This window comes from Vicugna pacos, chromosome 5, assembly GCF_048564905.1.
Source record: "Vicugna pacos chromosome 5, VicPac4, whole genome shotgun sequence".
Lineage (NCBI taxonomy): Eukaryota > Metazoa > Chordata > Mammalia > Artiodactyla > Camelidae > Vicugna > Vicugna pacos.
The window spans coordinates 35,596,714-35,614,426 of record NC_132991.1 but is presented as its reverse complement, the minus strand read 5'-3'; the positions used below and the strand labels follow the sequence as shown (position 1 = coordinate 35,614,426).

The window sequence follows — 17,713 nt, the reverse complement described above, 5'->3', positions numbered from 1 at the left end:
TATGATCTCGGGCAGGTTTTATTTGGATTAAGCAGGACTGATATTCCTGGTTCAAGTTCAGCCTTCATTTATACACTGGCTATTGTTAACACTTCTTGCAACTCTCCTTCTGAAGAAGAATCTGCATAGTATAGGACATGAATAATGCTTACCTGTCTGGATAAATGAGGATCCCAGTGTGTTGGGATGCTGTGAATTAGGATGCTCATGGCAGAAGCTGGGTGCAGAGCCAGATAATCTGTCTTGAATAGTTTCAATTGCTGATAAGATTAGCAAGGTTCTATTTCTTGTAAGCGGTCTGCTTTTTGGAACTTTCTAAAGTGGAATGTAATAATGTCTTAGATAAACCTAATTTTCTTGTTTATGGTAGTAAAAATCAAGCTGTAAGATTTGAAATTTTTGTTGAATGTCTAGTGACCGATTTTATATCTTCAATGTAAGTGATGTCCTTGATTAGTCTATTTTTTATTTAGAAGATGTGAAGTGAAAAAATTCCTGTCTTGGTGTGAAACTGCAGAGCATTTGCTGTGAGGACACTTCGGGGTGTGCTTAACTTCCATCTCAAACTGAACCATGTAACTTCCTCAGAAGTCATGTGTGTGGTGGAGGGACAAAGCAGTGTGGTTTCTCTCGATTGGTTAACAATGATCTGGTGTGAGTACATTTTCAGACACTCTTCCTAGGTGGCTGAAACCACACCGAGCCCTGGGTTGCAGGCTTTACAAAAGTTACGTTGCTTGCTGCGAGGCCTGGGAAGGTTTCCAGCTACTACTCCATTCTCACAGGGGTTAAATTTCACAAGGTTAGCCAGAGCGAAAGGCAGCCTGCCTGTGAATCGTATCCTGATGTCTCAATAAAGCCGTTTGGGCCTGTCTTAGAATGAGGCGATGTCTTCCTTATTTGAGCATCTTGATTGAACTCTGACTTTCTTAAACACTTGAAGAATAATCTCTTTTTTTTAATCCCTAAGAATCATCTCAATAAAATTGTTGGCAACTTTCAATCAAGTGTTCTTCAGAATTTGAAAACCTTTTCAAAAGTCCAATGATTTCTAAATTACTGTATATTAAAATAATATTATCACATAACTTTCTGCAAGTTAATTTTGAGTCTCAGATGTGTTCCTTAATGTATGTGATTAAAATCTTACAAAAATGTCTTATTGAAGGTGCACATAGCAAATATTCTACCGAGTGAAATCCTATTATCAATTTCATGTTGAAGGAGAGGGCATTTGTATAGAATGAACAGATCTTCTTTAAGGTGTAAATTAAAATTTATATATTAAAGTAGCTTTAGATGATCTGTATTTGTATCTTGGTTAACTTCATTGGATTTGGGAGATCACTGGGCCTCTGAATGGAGCTGAATACCTTCCCTCTGGCGTTCTAACCCTGCTGTCTTTGTTTTCCAGCAGTCTCTGGTCCCAGCCCACCCCATGGCCCCTCCCAGCCCCAGCACCACCAGCAGTAATAACAACAGTAGCAGCAGTAGCAACTCAGGATGGGATCAGCTAAGCAAAACGAACCTTTATATCCGAGGGCTGCCTCCCAACACCACAGACCAGGACCTGGTGAAGCTGTGTCAGCCGTAAGTAGAAGCTGTTCTTATTGTTTGTAGCTGCTAAATGTTTCCTTGATTGTATTACAGAGTGATATAAATTGTGTTATAAGAGAGGTTCAGTACAAGATAAATCTGTGACTCCTCATGATGGACACAGTGACGGGGTTTCTCAGTTTTAAGTCCTTGGACACTTTTTCCATCAGCATTAGCATCAGCAGGATGCCTACGTGACAAAATAAACTGGAGTGTTTTCTCAGTAGAATTTGACTGCAATGGCACGTGAGAAGCAGAATATGAATTACTTAAAAACATGTCTGCATCCTTTTGAGGAGTGCCTGTATTTGTGGAAGCACCTCTGGGGCCAGTCTGTCCCATCATAAGAGAAAGGTTAGTGATCACTGTTTGTCAGAAAGGTAGTTACCGTCGAACCTAATCCTAAATGTGTGTAAACTTTGACTCCAGCAGAGCAGCTGTGGTCTGTCTTCACTCAGAATTACAGTTTTGTGGTCCAGGTTGTTCACCCTCGTCTCTGGGAATTCCTACTCCCAAAGTTCCTGTTCGCCTCCTCACTGCCATCCTTGCTGAGTTCTGTGAAGAAATGTGCATATGTGCACAACTGTGTTCCAAAGTAAATCTGCATTGTATGCTAGTGTTGTCGAATAGAATATAAATATGCTACTTTGCTGTGATTACATTAACTCCCTAAGTAAGAAAGTGCTTGCTACTTTAAACCCGGGAAACCCAGGAGCCAGAAGCACTGTGCATTGCAAGGATCATTGTGTGAAGACTAAAAGACTCTAACCACGTTAAGCTCTAAAAGCCTACACACGTGCTTTCTCTTCTGTTTATCCGGAGAACATCACAGTCTCTTATAGATGGAATCTTCTGTAACTGTGGAAAAGGATGTCTACTAAAGAATGTTTGCTGTTCCCCGAAAAATATTTCCACTTCTAAACATCTGATTAACAGCATCTTATTTCTGTTGTCCTGGGTGAAGTATAAACTTACTGCTTCTAACTTTATGAAAAAAATTATTTTCAAAGCTTACTTGGGGCAGTGTTTCCAAACTGGAGCTCAAAGTAATGTCTGGCCTTCCATCAGGAGGTAGTGGTGGTTTTGCTCTATGTTGTTTTTAGGGAGGAGGGTGGGACAGGGCTGGTGGTGCTTTGGGCTCTGGAGAGCTTTCTGAAGGCCGTCGCCCTCAGCACCTTCCCTGTGCCTTTCCCATGTTCCCCTTTTCATCAGCCCTCTTGAACTATGTCTGCAGCCCTTTGCTTCCAGGTCAGTGAAATAATGTCCTGTGCTGGGGACTGCTTTGAAAGCCAGTCCGGCTCTTGGGGTTTGTCAGGCCTGACCAGCGTCAGAAGGAACTTTGCCAGGCGTGCCCTGCCCGTTTGCAGCTGTTCAGGACCACAAATAGGCCGTTTGCTATCTTGTCTGCTGCCGGCCTTTACTGGCGTCTCCTTGTGCGTTTGCAGCATAATTACAGGTAGATAGAGCGCCATTAAGTCTAAGAAGCTAAAAATATAACTTCGTAGGAAACAAAGGAATGAAGCTAACTCTCCCATTCTTGAGGTGTAAGGGAAGGGAAGGGAATCTCAAAAGACAAATTGTTCCTCAGCCAGTTTTGAATCGTGTCAAATGAGTTTTAACATTAAGGGGATAGAGTTCAACAACCATAAAATGATACAGTCATAGCATGTTTTATATACAGTAAATATATATTTGAGAAATTAAACCAGCAGGGTTTTTTTAACTGAATCAAATCATATTCCAAATGCAGTAGAAGAACATTTAATCATTTTTCTTAGAAAACTCATTCCTTTGTTGTTGGTCTCTTTGATGTATGTGGGTTTTCTTAATGTGTGCAAACATCACTCTCTAGTATCAATGGCAGCAGTCACTGTTGGCCACTCTCACTCTCTCCTGTCATTTGCAAAACCCCCGGTTTGGTATTTAACTCCGACGATAGTTTTCTTTATTATTACAGAGATAAGACACATGATAATAGAGAATTCTATGTCGGTATCTGCTGAAAACTTCATTCCATTTAACCCAGAGCATCTAATAAGTACCAGATTTGTCTTGTTGACAGTTTTGTGTCTTAGAATGTAGAGAGAGCAAAAAAGGGCATTCTTGTTCTGGACTTAATTGTTTCCAATAAAGAACAGCTAGTTGGCGACATGGAAGTGACAAGAACCTTATGGGAAAGTGACTCAACCTAGGGCTTAAAAAATCCAGTGGACATAATTAGAGATTGTTTAGAAAAGTTTCAAAGGTTGTCAGAAAAGGTAGGTATAAATTCATAGCTCTAAAAAAGAAAATATTTTAGAAATAAATATTTAGCACTGTAATTACAAATCGACCTGATGGAATGAATTGTAGGAGGGGTAACAATTGAAACAAAATAATTTGGGTGTCTAGGGGACTTGGATATTTTAGAGGGTTATCTAAACAGAAGGATGGAAAAAAGACACCTGAGAATGTTGGTAATAGTGACTCAACTCCGTACAAACCACACATGAAACCTGAAGGCAAGAATGACATGAGGATTATGAAAACCAGAGAGGAAGACAAAAAATATCTTTAAAGAGATTATGTTTGGAGTAGGATATACAGATGCTATAACATGACAAGAAAGGACAGTCTATAAGCAGCCTCACCCCAAGTCGGAGAGGGACTCATGACACTGAGAAGTGTGGGTCAGCGTGGTTAAGGAGAAGGGGCTTAGATTGGAGGCAGCCAGTTTAGGTGAGTTGAAGGGGACTAGCATCAAGGACCAGGCAGGGATGTGACAGTGGTAATGGTGGCCAGGTGATACAGATTAAAAGTAGACAAATTTTCTAAGAGCATTTAATGGCAGAAGCTGACCAGCTCTAGTTAACTTCTAAACTGTGATGTGTGTGTACACATAGGAAGTCTTGTTGGGATCCTGACTGACTGCTCTGGCTGCTGCATCTCTGCTTCCTGTTTCTGAAGTGTTATCTACTCAAAAAGAACACATTGGTGCAGGGAACCAGCAAGTTTGGGGAGCAGAATGATCTGGGTGACAGAGGAAGGACTCATCTGTTGCCCCTCAACCTTTAGCTAATCTTCATTCTCTCCTTTCTCCAAAAAGCAAGCCAAACAAAAACCTTTGCTTTGACTGTGTTACCACTCAGACTTCTCAGGCACATTTTCTAGACAGGTGAGCTGAGGGCTCTCAGTGCTTCTGTTTTCTTGCCACTTTAACCCTCAGCATCTCACCTTCAAGTTTTCAACTGAAACTGTGTGGTGTCTCCTGTCCCCGAGTCCCCTGGCTGGTTTTCACTGTTGTCCACGCCCCCTTCCTCAGCTCCTTGCTCTTGTGATATCAGTTTTCTTGGCTTGTTCCTCTGTAGCCCCCATCCTCTCATTGGGGTATTCTCTTCTCTTTCCAATTTTCTGCAGATTTTCCACTTGAATATCATATTAGCACCTCACATTCAGCACTGTCTCCTTCCTCTACAAACTCATCTTTGCAGATTTGCTTTCCTCCAGTTGAAGCTTTGGAGCAGTGTTGGCTGTTCCCGTTATGTTAGTCTCCAGGTCCTGTGGCTTCTTCTTTGGCCTTTCTTCTTTCTCCCATAAGAATTGGGTGGCTCCTCTCTCCTGAGGTGTGACAGGTGAGAACCACTTGCTTCTGCTGCTGCCTCACCTCAGGTGCCTCTCTATTGCCCTTTCTTGATACTTCAAGGTCAAGTCTCAGTTCACCCTGCCTCCTTCACACGTGGATCTCACGAAACTCTATTTTTAATGTGTCCCCACCTCACAGTCAGCACCTTATTTCCTTACAGTTAGTTCTGTTCTCCAAGGGCCTATTAGGTTATTTAGCAACATGTCTATGGCAGGATGTGATGCTAACAGCGTATCATCTTCACACATTGCTCACCTACAGTACGAAATCATGGTGGTCAGGGTGGCAAGTTTGGGGTACCCTGGAGTTACCTACCACAGTGCTAGGCAAGTCCTAATTCTCAGTCAATACTCTGTAAAATGGGTCAGATAATGCTTATATCATGAGGTGTGATTAGGATGAAATCAAGTAACATAAGGAAAAGAGCAGGTCCACGGCCGGGGACACAGTTGTCATTCAGCAAATGTATTAGTCTCCTCGTTCCTGAGCCTTTGCACCACAAAATCCTGACTACTAGATAAATTCGAATTATATGCAATCCTCCATTTTAAATTAAGGAGAAAATACCAGATTCTGATCCTGAAAGCTAGGAAAACCAGGGAATAGGTTATATTAACACAAACCACCAGCCTTCTCTCCTTGGGGCTTTTTTTGGGGTGGAGACTACTTCACTCACAGAAAACTAGGTTCATTCTCATGCCACCACCCCTGATTTATCCCCGGTCATAATAGTGTAGAATCTTTTGTTGTGTCCAGATTTTTTTTATTTAAAAACAATATTTGAGTACAAGGTTTGGTCCATAGTCCTTCCTTGTTTGCAGTGGGAGTGAATGTGTGAGTCTCTGTTGGCCAAGGCTAGAGGTTACTGTGGACTTAACATCACATGAAAAGGTCTAGATAACTCAGTGCATCAGCTACTTAAAGGAAAAAGTCTATTGATATTAAAACAAAATGAGGTATTTCTACTTCTACTTTCTACAGCCTTTCTCTCATCCCCAAACCAATCTTTCCTTGGTCAACCAGTTTTTTTTTTTTTCTTTTCCCTTTTCATTCAGTAGATAACTAATTCATTTCAAAGTACAATAAAACATGATTTTATATAAATGTGAAATTAAATCTAGCTTACAGTATTACAGCCTGTTACTAATTTAAAGGAAATATTTTTGAAATACAATGTTTCCCTGATTGAAATATCCAGTATATTTTTCACTTCCTAGCCCTTTGTTTTCTGTTCTCTGCAAGTTTTTCTTATTCTTTTGAATACAGTGCAACTCTTAAAAAGGCAAAGCAGAAAAGCAGGACAGTTCAACAGAGGCAGACGTAAACAACCAACCCTAATTTAAGACAGAATAAAGTAAATGTTATAATCAGTGCAGTGTTCAGGGAGGAGTCACAGGAAGGCTTCATTAACCTTGATACCATGGGATCAGGGTAGCTTTCAGGGAGGAGGTGACATTTCGACCTTAAAGGACAAGAAGATTTCATGCAGGGTGGAAAGCATAGTGTCCTCCAGGCCTCCAGAAGGGCCCAAGAGATACGAGGGTGCTTGGACATTTAAGCAAGTGCAGAGTACGGCGGGGTGGAGCTGCCAGTCAGCCGCTGTTGGTAGCGAGGGCTCCTGGTGCCTTGAGTGGAGAGTGTGGCTGCAGAGAAAGGTGAGGCTGAGATGCAGGCTGGGAGCATATTCTTGGCACTTTGAATAATAAGCTAACAAGTTTGGAGTTTATTCTTTAGTAAAGAGGAGAAATTGACCCTTGGAGTGGAAGAAAAGAATAATTCAGTGTTTTCTTTTTCTCTCTTTCTCATAATTGGTAATTATGGAATGGTAATTATGACCAAAGTAGGCAGGTTGGCTTGGAAAAAGGGGCTCTCATAGTCTGATGACGTGACCTTGACTCCGGGCAGTGACGGGAGATGGAAGGGGGGAGGCACTGGGACGGCTGAGGGGTGTCAGAGATAGGAGCACTGGGACTTCAGCATGATGAAAACGACTGTGGGGTGCTAGCTCTGAATGAAGGGAGAATGTGAGTTGCGTTAACTGAGAGCGAGCACACAGGAAGGGGCAGACTCTCAGACCCCAAATTCCACCCTCTCTGGTGTTCCCCAAATGTGGTCAGGCTTTTATTCATTTGTGCAACCATCAAACAGGGCCTGCTGAACTAAATGCTTTTCTGAAACCACTAGTTTATTTGTTGAACACTGATTTTTAAAAAATAAGTTCTGACTATTGTAAAAAAAAAAAGAAAAGCAGGGCAACTATCAGGAAAATGGACACCTTGAAATGGTAGGGAATAGTCCTTTCTATATATTTCTGTTTTTCTCTGCAGCTCTAAAATTTTGTAAGCAATCTATGTGCTGAAAGTTGTTTTTCCTGTACTCTGGAATAAAATGAGCATCCCTTTTATTTTAAAATGATGAGGCTACTTTTAGGATAAATTTGAAAGTGAAGGCATTCTAGTATGTTAAATACAATTTTTATACTTAATTAATCAGTCTTTAACCCTGATACAAAGTTAAACCGTCAGTGTTTACTCTGAAAGTAACCGTAGTCCTGCGAGAGCCAGTATTATGAAATCTCAGGTAAATAGGGAGTCCTTTGGAATTCATATAAACTACATGAAATGAGAGGACCTGAAATTCAAAACAAAACAATTGATCCTGTGATGAAGTAGGAAAAGTCACTTCACCCAAAAGCGATCTGATTCTCACTTTGAAATTGAAGAGAAAATTTAGAGCCAGATAACCCAAGGCCATTCAGGTATCCCCAGTGACTCAGTCCAAGAAGCCTGAATGTACCCCAAGTTATCTGTACATTTATTTCAGAAAAGAAACACACACTCTGTCTCTCTTTCATGCATAAACGCCACATGGATTTATGCTGGAGTAGTCAAACAGCTATAGAGTCATGAAGACATAGACCAGAAGATTTTATTTCCTACATTCATTATCACTCTAAAGTCGGGCATGTGAATCTTACAAAACCCAAAGCTCTTGATGGAGGGTTAAGTTAGAAGCTGATATCTCTTTGAGGCATAATTTACCCTTCAAATGTTGTCTTCTAGGCAAGTTGAAGTAGTGTCTTGGTGGTGGTGATGGTGGCTATAGTGCATTTAGTTCACAGACACCAACAATGAAAGACCGATAGATTTTTTTTTTCAGTATCGAGTTCCTCTCAGATAATTGAGATTTGGACATTCTGAGCTGTGTTCATTCCAAAGCCATATGAATTTTTAGGTTTTTTAAAATTGCATTTTACAGAGGTACTGAAAATGGTATCTTGCAGATTTTTATTCCTCAGACTCCTTTGAAAGATAGCCAGAAAAAGAGAAGTTAACAGAAACATAGAGTAGTGAAAAAATAGTTCTTCTCTTGTAAAGCGTGTGTCTTTAAAAAGTGTAGTTTTATTGACTGGCATATTTTAAAGAAAAATTCTCCCCTAAAGCAAAATTGAGTTTTGATGATAATTGCCACAGTCAATCAGAGAAAATGCATGCCATTTTTGTTTGTGGTGTGCTATATAGCTCCTTGCTCATGTACAGATTTTCTTTATATTGTAAATAATAGTTCCAAATGTTTCTGTTCTATAAAGCAGCTAATTTTTTTCCCTCTCAATAATTCTTTCTTCATCAATCTAGAAATTTCTCAGTACATAAAACATTACTAGCAATAGTTTCTGGAACTTGGCTTCTTTCATTATTGCTAGCATAAGATGACACATAATAAATAACTCAGTGAGGGCTTAAACCAAGAAACTCGGGCATTTTGCTGAAAAGTATGATTTAAGATTTAAAGTTTTTAGACTTTGTCTCATCCCTTTAAAAAGGTGTGCCAGTCTATTTTGTCAAAATGTTGTCACTCGTTGTAATTTAACTCTGTCATTGCAAACAATATTCCAGTTACAGGCTGTATAGTTGAAGAGTAAAACAGTGTACTAGACGCTGAGCAAAATACATTTGTCATCTTTTTTTTTTAATGGAAGTCAAAGCAGATTTCAGACTTTAGGAGCAACAGTGTGTATTTAACTGAATCTCCCTGTTCATCTTTTGGATAAGCCATATAGAATCATTCCCTTGTTCATGTCCACTGCTTCATTTCCCTTCTTGGTATGAAAGAATTCTGGTTGTTTAAGAAATACTTTGTGTACAGTAGATCTTTGCCATAACCAAGATAACAGTCTGAAGACTTTGGGAAATCCCAGAATTTCACAAGAAATAATTTCAGCATCAAAAAAATTTCCCCACAAATACCTTTTCTCCAGTAGAGAACCATCTCTTTTCTTAGACCTCTCTTTGCTCTTTATTCACTTTTATCATTACAACTATCAGTTGTGCATTTTTTTAAGGGAGTGGGCAATTTTTAAAAATTAACGCAGTATTTGATCTCTTCTTGAGAGTTACTGCTACACAATTAGAGCAAACCTTTTTGAAATATGGACCCTGGGTGATGGGCTATGCTTCTTCACTGGCTACATGACTCACTTCCCTCTGTCTGAGAGCGCCCACAATTCAGTTACATGCCGCAGTGGAATTAAAAATTACTGTAGGTCAGAGAATTTCCGTATCATCACAGGGAGTTGAAACCTCAAATGTTAGTTATTGCTAAGTACCTACTGTGTGCATGTATTTGATATTTTTGCAGAAAAGTCTCAGTTATATGTCTTTTCTAATTCATCTTCAGTGTAAAACCTGCTGGTAAGCATGGCTATTTAGAGATTTCACCAGCCTTCCTTATTGTCAATTGATCTTTTTCTTTGGGATTTCTTTTTGTTATTTCTAGACATGACTAAGAGCCTTCTCCCCTGTATTGCCCAAATTCTGCACACGCTGTTGACAAACCAATTTCAGTATTAGCCTTAGCAGAAGTTAGTTGGGAAGCCAGCACTGAAGATAACAGCCACAACCACGGAATTTTTCCAAGAGCATCCTCTCCTTCTCTGTGAGAGCAGATGGAGTTTATGTCCATTCCCTGTTCCTCTGTGTGAACCTTAGACTTCTGTGGCAGCAGCTTGGGGGTGTTTTTTATTTATATGAAGGTAAAGGTAGTATCAGGAATAAAAGCCTCAAGTCTTCATTTGGCAGTTGTGGTTTGACTTAGAATTTCCTTCTTGGGTTAGCGTGAATGTTGGAAGTTTACAACCTCTCCCTTCATCTTTCCCCAACTTCATTTTATAATAAATGTATGTGAAGAATTCCTGTAATGTGTAGGCACCTAAGTAATGCCAGCAGCTGACCTTTGTCAGATACTGTGTGCCAGTAACTATGCCATGTGTTTTATTTTTTAATCCTAAGAACAACTTTATGAGCAGTATTGTTTCCCATCTTTTAAAGATGGAGTTGAGAGAGGTTTCATTGTCTCATTGCTCAGGATGATTCAGCTGATAATGGTGGAGCCAGGACTTGCGCTTGGACAGTCTGACTCCAGAGTGCAAACTCCAAAGCACTGTGCTTTCTACCTGCCCAAATAAACTCTGAATGCCAGTTCATTATCTTCATTCTCCCGTCATTAGCGTCCACATTCCTCGTTTACCACAAGCTATATGAAGACTCATTTCTCCAGGATTCTAAAAGAAACACTCGGCCATGATAGATTTAAGAAGATTTTTGTTAGAAAAATCAGCTTGCCTTAAGTCCACTTGAATAGCCAGAATCAAAAGCTCAAAGTAAAGGCGAGAGGGTGGAGGAGGAACTAGCTCATCTTTCCTGACACCTAACGAAGTAATCCCTTTTAATGTGGTGGTTATACACAACTCAGCTCCTGGTTAGGTGTCTAGTGTGCGGCTTCCCCAGATTACACTGCACAGAGAAGGCACGTCATTTGTCATTGGCTTGATGCCTGAGGGGCTTAGTGCATTTACAAAAAGAAAAAAAGATTCTTCTTAGGGATCACCAACTAACAAATCCAAACAACATTGCTTTAGAAAATAGTGGGCATGACATAGCATTGTCGTTTTACTGCAAGTATAAACCTGAGTAAAACATAAGGCCAAACCTCTTCTGAGGTGAAATTAAACAAGTAGAAGCAAGTGGTGAATTCCATTATTTATTAAGCATCATGCCTTTGATTTTGCTAGGTACTGTGCACATTTCCTGCCCTCAGGGAGATTCTTGTCTTATATAGGAAATAAACCTCACACACAATGTAGACCAGAATGTGATGTGTCAGGTGAGAGGTAGAAAAGTGCTACAAAGATTACAAAATAGGGAGTGATTGCATGTGACGGGGGACATCAAGGAAAGCTTGGCATTCGAATGAGTCTTCGTGGCTGGGTGAGAAGCTCAAGCCCAGGTTTGAAGCCAGTACTAGCCTGGCTGCCTGCCTTGTCTGGTCTTCGCCACGAGCATATCACAGGGGATTTTAATGCCAGAAGAAGGCTTGTACTTCACTGGAAAGGTAGGTGATACCTTCAAGGATTTGCCCTTGACGGCATGTGAAAGATGTTGGGTCCAAGGAGGAAGATGATTTGAGATGAGTATAAGATTTTGAGTCTAGGAAACTGGGAATTTGGTACCATTAACAGATACAAGGATCAGGAGGAAGAACTTACTTTTATTCTTGCCTGAAAATTCTCATCCACTCTTGGGAAACTTCACATTGAGTGCTTGTTTGCTTTATGAGTTTGTAAGCTTTTGGCTATTAAATGGAAAGAAATAATACGTCAGCTCCAGACCGATGAATCTTCAGTACAGAGGAGAGACCAGTAATTAAACCTGTTTATTTGTCAGCTGGAATACTGTATATTAGGAGCTTTCAGTTTGTATAGTTCTTATGGTCAACATGTCTCCAACATGTCATTGTTTTCGTAAATTTTTATAGCTTAGTTTTGGGGGCTTAAACTTTTTTAAAAGTTGCTTTTTGTCTAATAACGTGCTGTGTAACTGCCTTGATAGGATCATCTGGCTTCAGACTGGAGACTTTTGAGAAGAGATTTTGTAAGAGCCATGGGACTGAGTGGGAGGAAAGGAGGACGAGTTTCCCTAAATGGGGTATCTAGAATTAGAGAGGAAGTACACTCATAACACAAATAAACCTGACCAAGTTCATGGCTGTGCCAGGGGACATGGACGCTTTCTTCTCTTGGCCGTCTGTGCACTCACCGACCTGGCCACACCAGGCTTAAACCTGTCTAAATAGGCTAACCTTGCTTATGGGACCAGGATCGCTTGTCTTCCTCACTTTCTCTTTATGCCATAGCATCTTCCTGACTTATTAGTCAGATGCCAGTGAGGGAATCTGTATGAAAAACCAGCATTTTTTGGAGTGTCAGCATTTATGTGCATAGTTTCAGATTTCCATCTTTCCAGGGCCACCCTCTGGTAGCATAAGCATTGTTTCTCTAAAGATGAAACAAAGAGGCAGTTATTTGTGATCCTGGAAACAAATAGACCACTAGCCCATTTGGATGGGAGTGCTCATCTTTTCCAAGGGTTTTTCCAAAATGTTTCATCTTCACCCTCAGATCTAAGCCAAAAATTATGAAAGTAATATTATTACTGCCCATTTATAGGCTTAGATTTTGCTCCATTACTTAATCTACTTAAGTAACCCTGTGTAGTCCAAGTACTTAGCTGGCTGGATAAGGTTTTATTTGCTAAATTTTTTTCTGCAATCTCTTTATTCTTTACCTTTTGTTGTTGTTGTTTGACACTTATACTAATTTAGCTGTTAAAAGCCAAGCCCATTTAATTTTGACTGAGATTTTTGAGGCCAAAGAATTTGAGGATTTATTTAATTAAAAAGTTGATGACACTTTTTTCACCTCCAGGCTGAATCACAGAACTTTACATTGCTTGTAGTTCAGGTGGCTGTGCACAAGGAGTGTTCTCCAGAATTAAAATTTGCATGCCCGGACCTTGGTAGATTCTGAGTCAGAAGATGTACATGGAGAGAGGCAGTGTAACATGCAGTTGTCCTAAAGACCAGGCTCTGGATCCTTCCAACCGGCTCTGCCGTTTGACTGGGCAGATCTCGCAACCTCTCTGTGCCCCCCGTTCCCGCAGCTTTAAAATCAGGAGGATGACAGGACCTACAGCACAGAGTTCTTGCAGGACTAAATGGGTTAATGTGCGTAGCATGCTCAGAACATTTCCTGGCATGTATGAATGTCACTGCAATCATTGTGTATTTTTTTAAAGCTCCCAGGAGGTTCTGATGTTCAGTCCCCACTAAGATCTACTGACTTAATTCCTTTGTGTTATAATTGAGAAAGCTGAGGCTCAGAGAAGGTTAAATGACCTCCTTGGAGTCAAAATTAGGAACTGGCAGGCCTGGGACTACATCCCGTTGTCTCCCTAAACACCCGCCTATCTTGATTTGCCTCTTTCCTTTTCATGAGTGAATGAAACTCTGTCCTCAACTCTGCCCTTCTTAATCATGGGTATGAAATATCTGCACTTCAGTTTCCTGCCAAAGAACTTAACTCTGTCCTCTCCACTGCAGCTTTTGTCAAAAGCTGTTGGAAGAAATCAGACTTCTGAAAAACTGCCTGAAGGATTTGTAGTTCCCTGGTTTATCACAGAGCCTTCCAGCCTTGCATGGTGCACGTGGAAGAGGATGGTGATTTTAGTAGATTGTGTTGGTATCAGATTAGATTCATCAGTTGGCAAGGCTGCTCAGTGCTGGAAGTGACAGGCCCCACTCAGTCTCCGAGGTTGATGGAATCAGTATCTCCACATCTATAATAGAACTACCCCAGCCAGCGAGGGTTAGAAATTTTTTAGTAGAAAAGTCCTTTCATCCAATAATCTTAAACAGAACTGCATATACAGGTATTTCAAACTAGTATTTTTTAGTATATATTTTATAAATACAAATGTATAGCATTTATAAATTCATCAGGGAGAAGGGTGAGGCAGTTTTGGTGAACTCAAGTATTTGAGTTGGGACTTCTGAGAGTTACAGAACAGTATCAGTAACCTAAAATCTAGGTCATTTTTGTCTTCCATTTCAGTAGTACAGAATTAGGGGAAGATACTTTCTCACTTCTGTAAATAGTTGCGGAGGTAGCAATTTTCTAACAGCTCATTTTATTTTCTTAGTGTCTTCTTGAATTAATCTGATCCAAAAGCTAGAAAGAACCAGAAGTTTTCTTGTCTTGACATTGAGCCCTGATAACACGGGCTGTTTGCGTGCCTCACGATAGATGTCAAAGGCAGACCAGAGGCACCTACATCTACGGCCAGTACTAGTCCTGATGTTACTGAAATTGTGACTCAGCGTGGTAGGCAGCTTACTATCGTATAGCTGGCTGTTAGGTCACGGTGAGGGTGTACACCAACTAGTTGTGCCTGCTCCTGGCCTGTCATTTGTTTGAACGTGATGTGTGTGTGTAGGTTGTTTGTACAGTTTTATGTGAATGGACATGCACAGGCTTGAATTTCCAGAATACCAATGCAGTTACAACTTTCCTAATCAGTGACTCATTTTTAAGAAGTTCAAATGTACAAGAAGAGGTGGCAGGAGACACATTGGTCCAGCGCCTGCCCTTGAGGAGACTTAATATGAAGGTGTTACCAGTGTGTTAAAATTTGTCTACATTTCCTGTTTGTTTGTTTTTGTGTTCAAGGGCTAAGAACTAAAATTCCAAGAGAAAATTGGGGGAACTCCGAAAGCTTCTCTTTAGAGCCCAACTTGATAACCACTGCTCCAGGGAGTGTGGATTTTATCCCTGGATGCTACAAAGTCAGCAGAGAGCCTAGTATGGTAACCACAGAGCCATTTGCCCTTGTAGAATTCCACACGACGCGGGGGCGCTCAGGCACCCAAGCAGCCATCTGACCTGGCGTTGCGCCTAGCTTGTGGCCTCAGGGAGACCCACAGGAGCAAGCTCCTTCTGACCTCATGGGCCAAATGCGACTTCTCCTGAGCCCTGAACTTGCTTTCACTCTGATGAACACCCAGTTTCGTAGTTGCTGTATTTCCTTCTTATTTTGACCACTAGGAAGTTCTGGGCCAAATTTGCATCCACCATTGACAATTCTGTGGGACTTCACTTTCTGGTATGCATGTCTGTGTAATAACGCTACTCCTGGGTTTATTTTCCCTTCACTTTAAACTCCATATCTATTTCTATCTTGTGGTGTTGCTTATATTTCTGCCAGCAGTCTCAAGCTTTTATAGAAAGAAGTATAAAGTGTTTCTCATGCTCTGTATTTGACTACCCCTTTTAAAATCATAGACGAAACTTTGCTGGGTCATCTTCTTTTGTCTGTCTGTACAGCGATCATTCTTATCAAAGTGGCTGTCTTGGGAATGCTGGTATTTGTGAATATCCAATGGCATTTCCATTGCAAAGGAACATCTCTTCGTGGCCCTTTAAAGATATAAGTAGATGCTCAACTGTTCCCTGACTGTCAGTAAACATTCAAATCAGCAGATACTCAAGATCCTGATTTCCAGCAACTCCTAGCTTGACTGACATCTTTAGGAAAAGGATGGCTTTTTAAAATTGTGCTTTCTTTATACCCATTCTCACGTGGAGTTCACTTTGGCCTTGAATTAATTGTCTGTCTTTCTAATGTTGGAAGACAAGGAATGGCAGCTCGCTTGTATATGTGTTTTAGCTGTAGAGGTTTTTTTCACCGGTGTGTTTTGGTGGCTTAATAAATCACAATTTGAAATACTTGATTCTAGCTTCTAAAACTCTTGTGGGCTATGCATCTCCTTTATTCTCTGTCTACTACAAGTTCCTGATAGTCTTTGAAAAATTCTCAGACTTGGTCTTGAAGGAACATTCTTCTTTTGAAAGTAGGCCATCGTGTCACAGTTAGTTCCCCTTCCCCTCTCCCCTGCTGTCCTCTCTTTTTGGATGTCTGTTCTGACAGCACCAGTCTTTGCTGGCCTTGCTTATTTAGCTAGTCATGATAAACTCGGTTACGAGTTTTTCAGGATTGGTTTTACTTCTTTATAGGATTCATTTATACCACAATCTTAGGATAAATCTTTCTCCACTTACAGTGGGGTTATGTCCTGATAAACCTGTTGTCAGTTGAAAATATCCTAAGTTAAAAATGCATTTAATACACCTAACCTACCGAACATCAGAGTTGAGCCCAGCCAACCGTAAATGTGCTCAGAACACTTACATCAGGCTACAGTCGGGCAAGAATCGTTTAACGCAAAGCCTGTTTTGTAATAAAGTGTTGATTATCTCATGTAATGTATTGAACGCTTCTCTGGAAGTGGAAGACAGAATGGTTGTGAGTGTACTGGTTGTTTCCTCTGTGATCACTAGGCTGACTGGGCGCTGCGGCTCCCTGCCGGGTCCAGCATCACGAGAGAGGATCGTACCGCTCACTGCTTGCCAGGAAAAGATCATAAATCACAGTTCGAAGTACAATTTCTGCTGAGGGCACACCCCTTCTGTACCAGTCACAAAATCCTAAGTTGAACCATTATTAAGTTGGGGACTGTCTATATATAGATCCACTGGTTTTCTTTCTAAAGATTCTCCCAAACCAAGGTTTCCTCTGTGGGTCCACCACTAACAAACGCCGAGGAAGAAGCATTTGAATACCATATTGAGGAGAAATAAGGAGGTGATTCTCCATAAATGATCTCGGGCACCCTGCCCTCTCTGCTCGGATCACTGCTGTTTTCTCAGCCTCCGCAGCACCCCATCTCAGGAGTACTGCTGCCACACGGACACAGTTGCCAGGATGTGTCACAATCCAAGCATGTCTTTTCACGTCAGGGACTGATATGAGCCATAAAGATAAATATCTCTGGGCAGGTTCCTAAGATCCGTGTACCTGACTGTTGCCCACATCTGCACAAAACATCCATGTAGACCCTGTCTCCAGGGGCAAGGGACTCAGTGGTCCTGGCTTGCTGACCCCAAGTGTCTTTTGCATTTTCCTCGTCCTTCATAGGTCTTATGATGGCTACAGACCCTTTCTTACCTGCCCCGTCCCCATTATTTTTCTGACCGTATCTCCTGTTCTCCTCCGCTGCTTGACTCCAGCCATGGTAGACTCCGTGGTGTTTCTAAAACCTGCCAGGCCTGCTTCTGCCTTGCAGCCCTGCATTGGTTTTCCCTCCACACATAACTGTATTGCTCCTCCCTGGGACCCCCTGACTCTCTCCTTCATCCTTTTCAAGACTTTGCTCAGATGTCACCTTCCCAACAAGCCTCCCATGGCCACCTTTTTAAAAACTGTCACCTGCCTCCACTTCACCTTGGCATTTTGTATCTCAGTGACCCTTTCCTTGTTCTAACTGTTATAATACCACTCTCCAACATGCTGTCTAGTTCACTTATTTTTACTTATTAATTATGAGCAAATATCAGTAAATATTTTCGAATGAATGAATAAAATGCTCCTTTACGTGGCACCGAGGAAAGCTGAGGTATGAACCCAAATCTCTGATTGCAGAGGCCTTGTTTTCTTGAGAGCCAGACTTGGGACTTATTCCTGAGTTGCTTGTTGGTTGTTCACACACTCAAACACTCCTGCTCACACTCGCTGGGATGAGCAACTAAAATCTCAGTGCATCTGG

The 17,713-nt window shown here is 41.1% G+C and overlaps 1 protein-coding gene across 12 annotated transcripts in view; it reads left to right on the top strand.

The window, feature by feature from the left end:
* RBMS1 (RNA binding motif single stranded interacting protein 1) overlaps window positions 1-17,713 on the top strand; it is a 203,744-nt gene that overhangs the window by 113,396 nt on the left and 72,635 nt on the right. For 9 of the 12 annotated variants that reach the window (XM_072961045.1, XM_072961049.1, XM_072961051.1 and 6 more), the window contains one exon: window positions 1,415-1,590. In XM_072961045.1, coding sequence (XP_072817146.1) covers window positions 1,415-1,590 — 176 coding nt within the window. The remainder of the gene's footprint in view (window positions 1-1,414; window positions 1,591-17,713) is intronic. The other 3 variants (XM_072961046.1, XM_072961050.1, XM_072961054.1) reach the window with 1 other exon arrangement.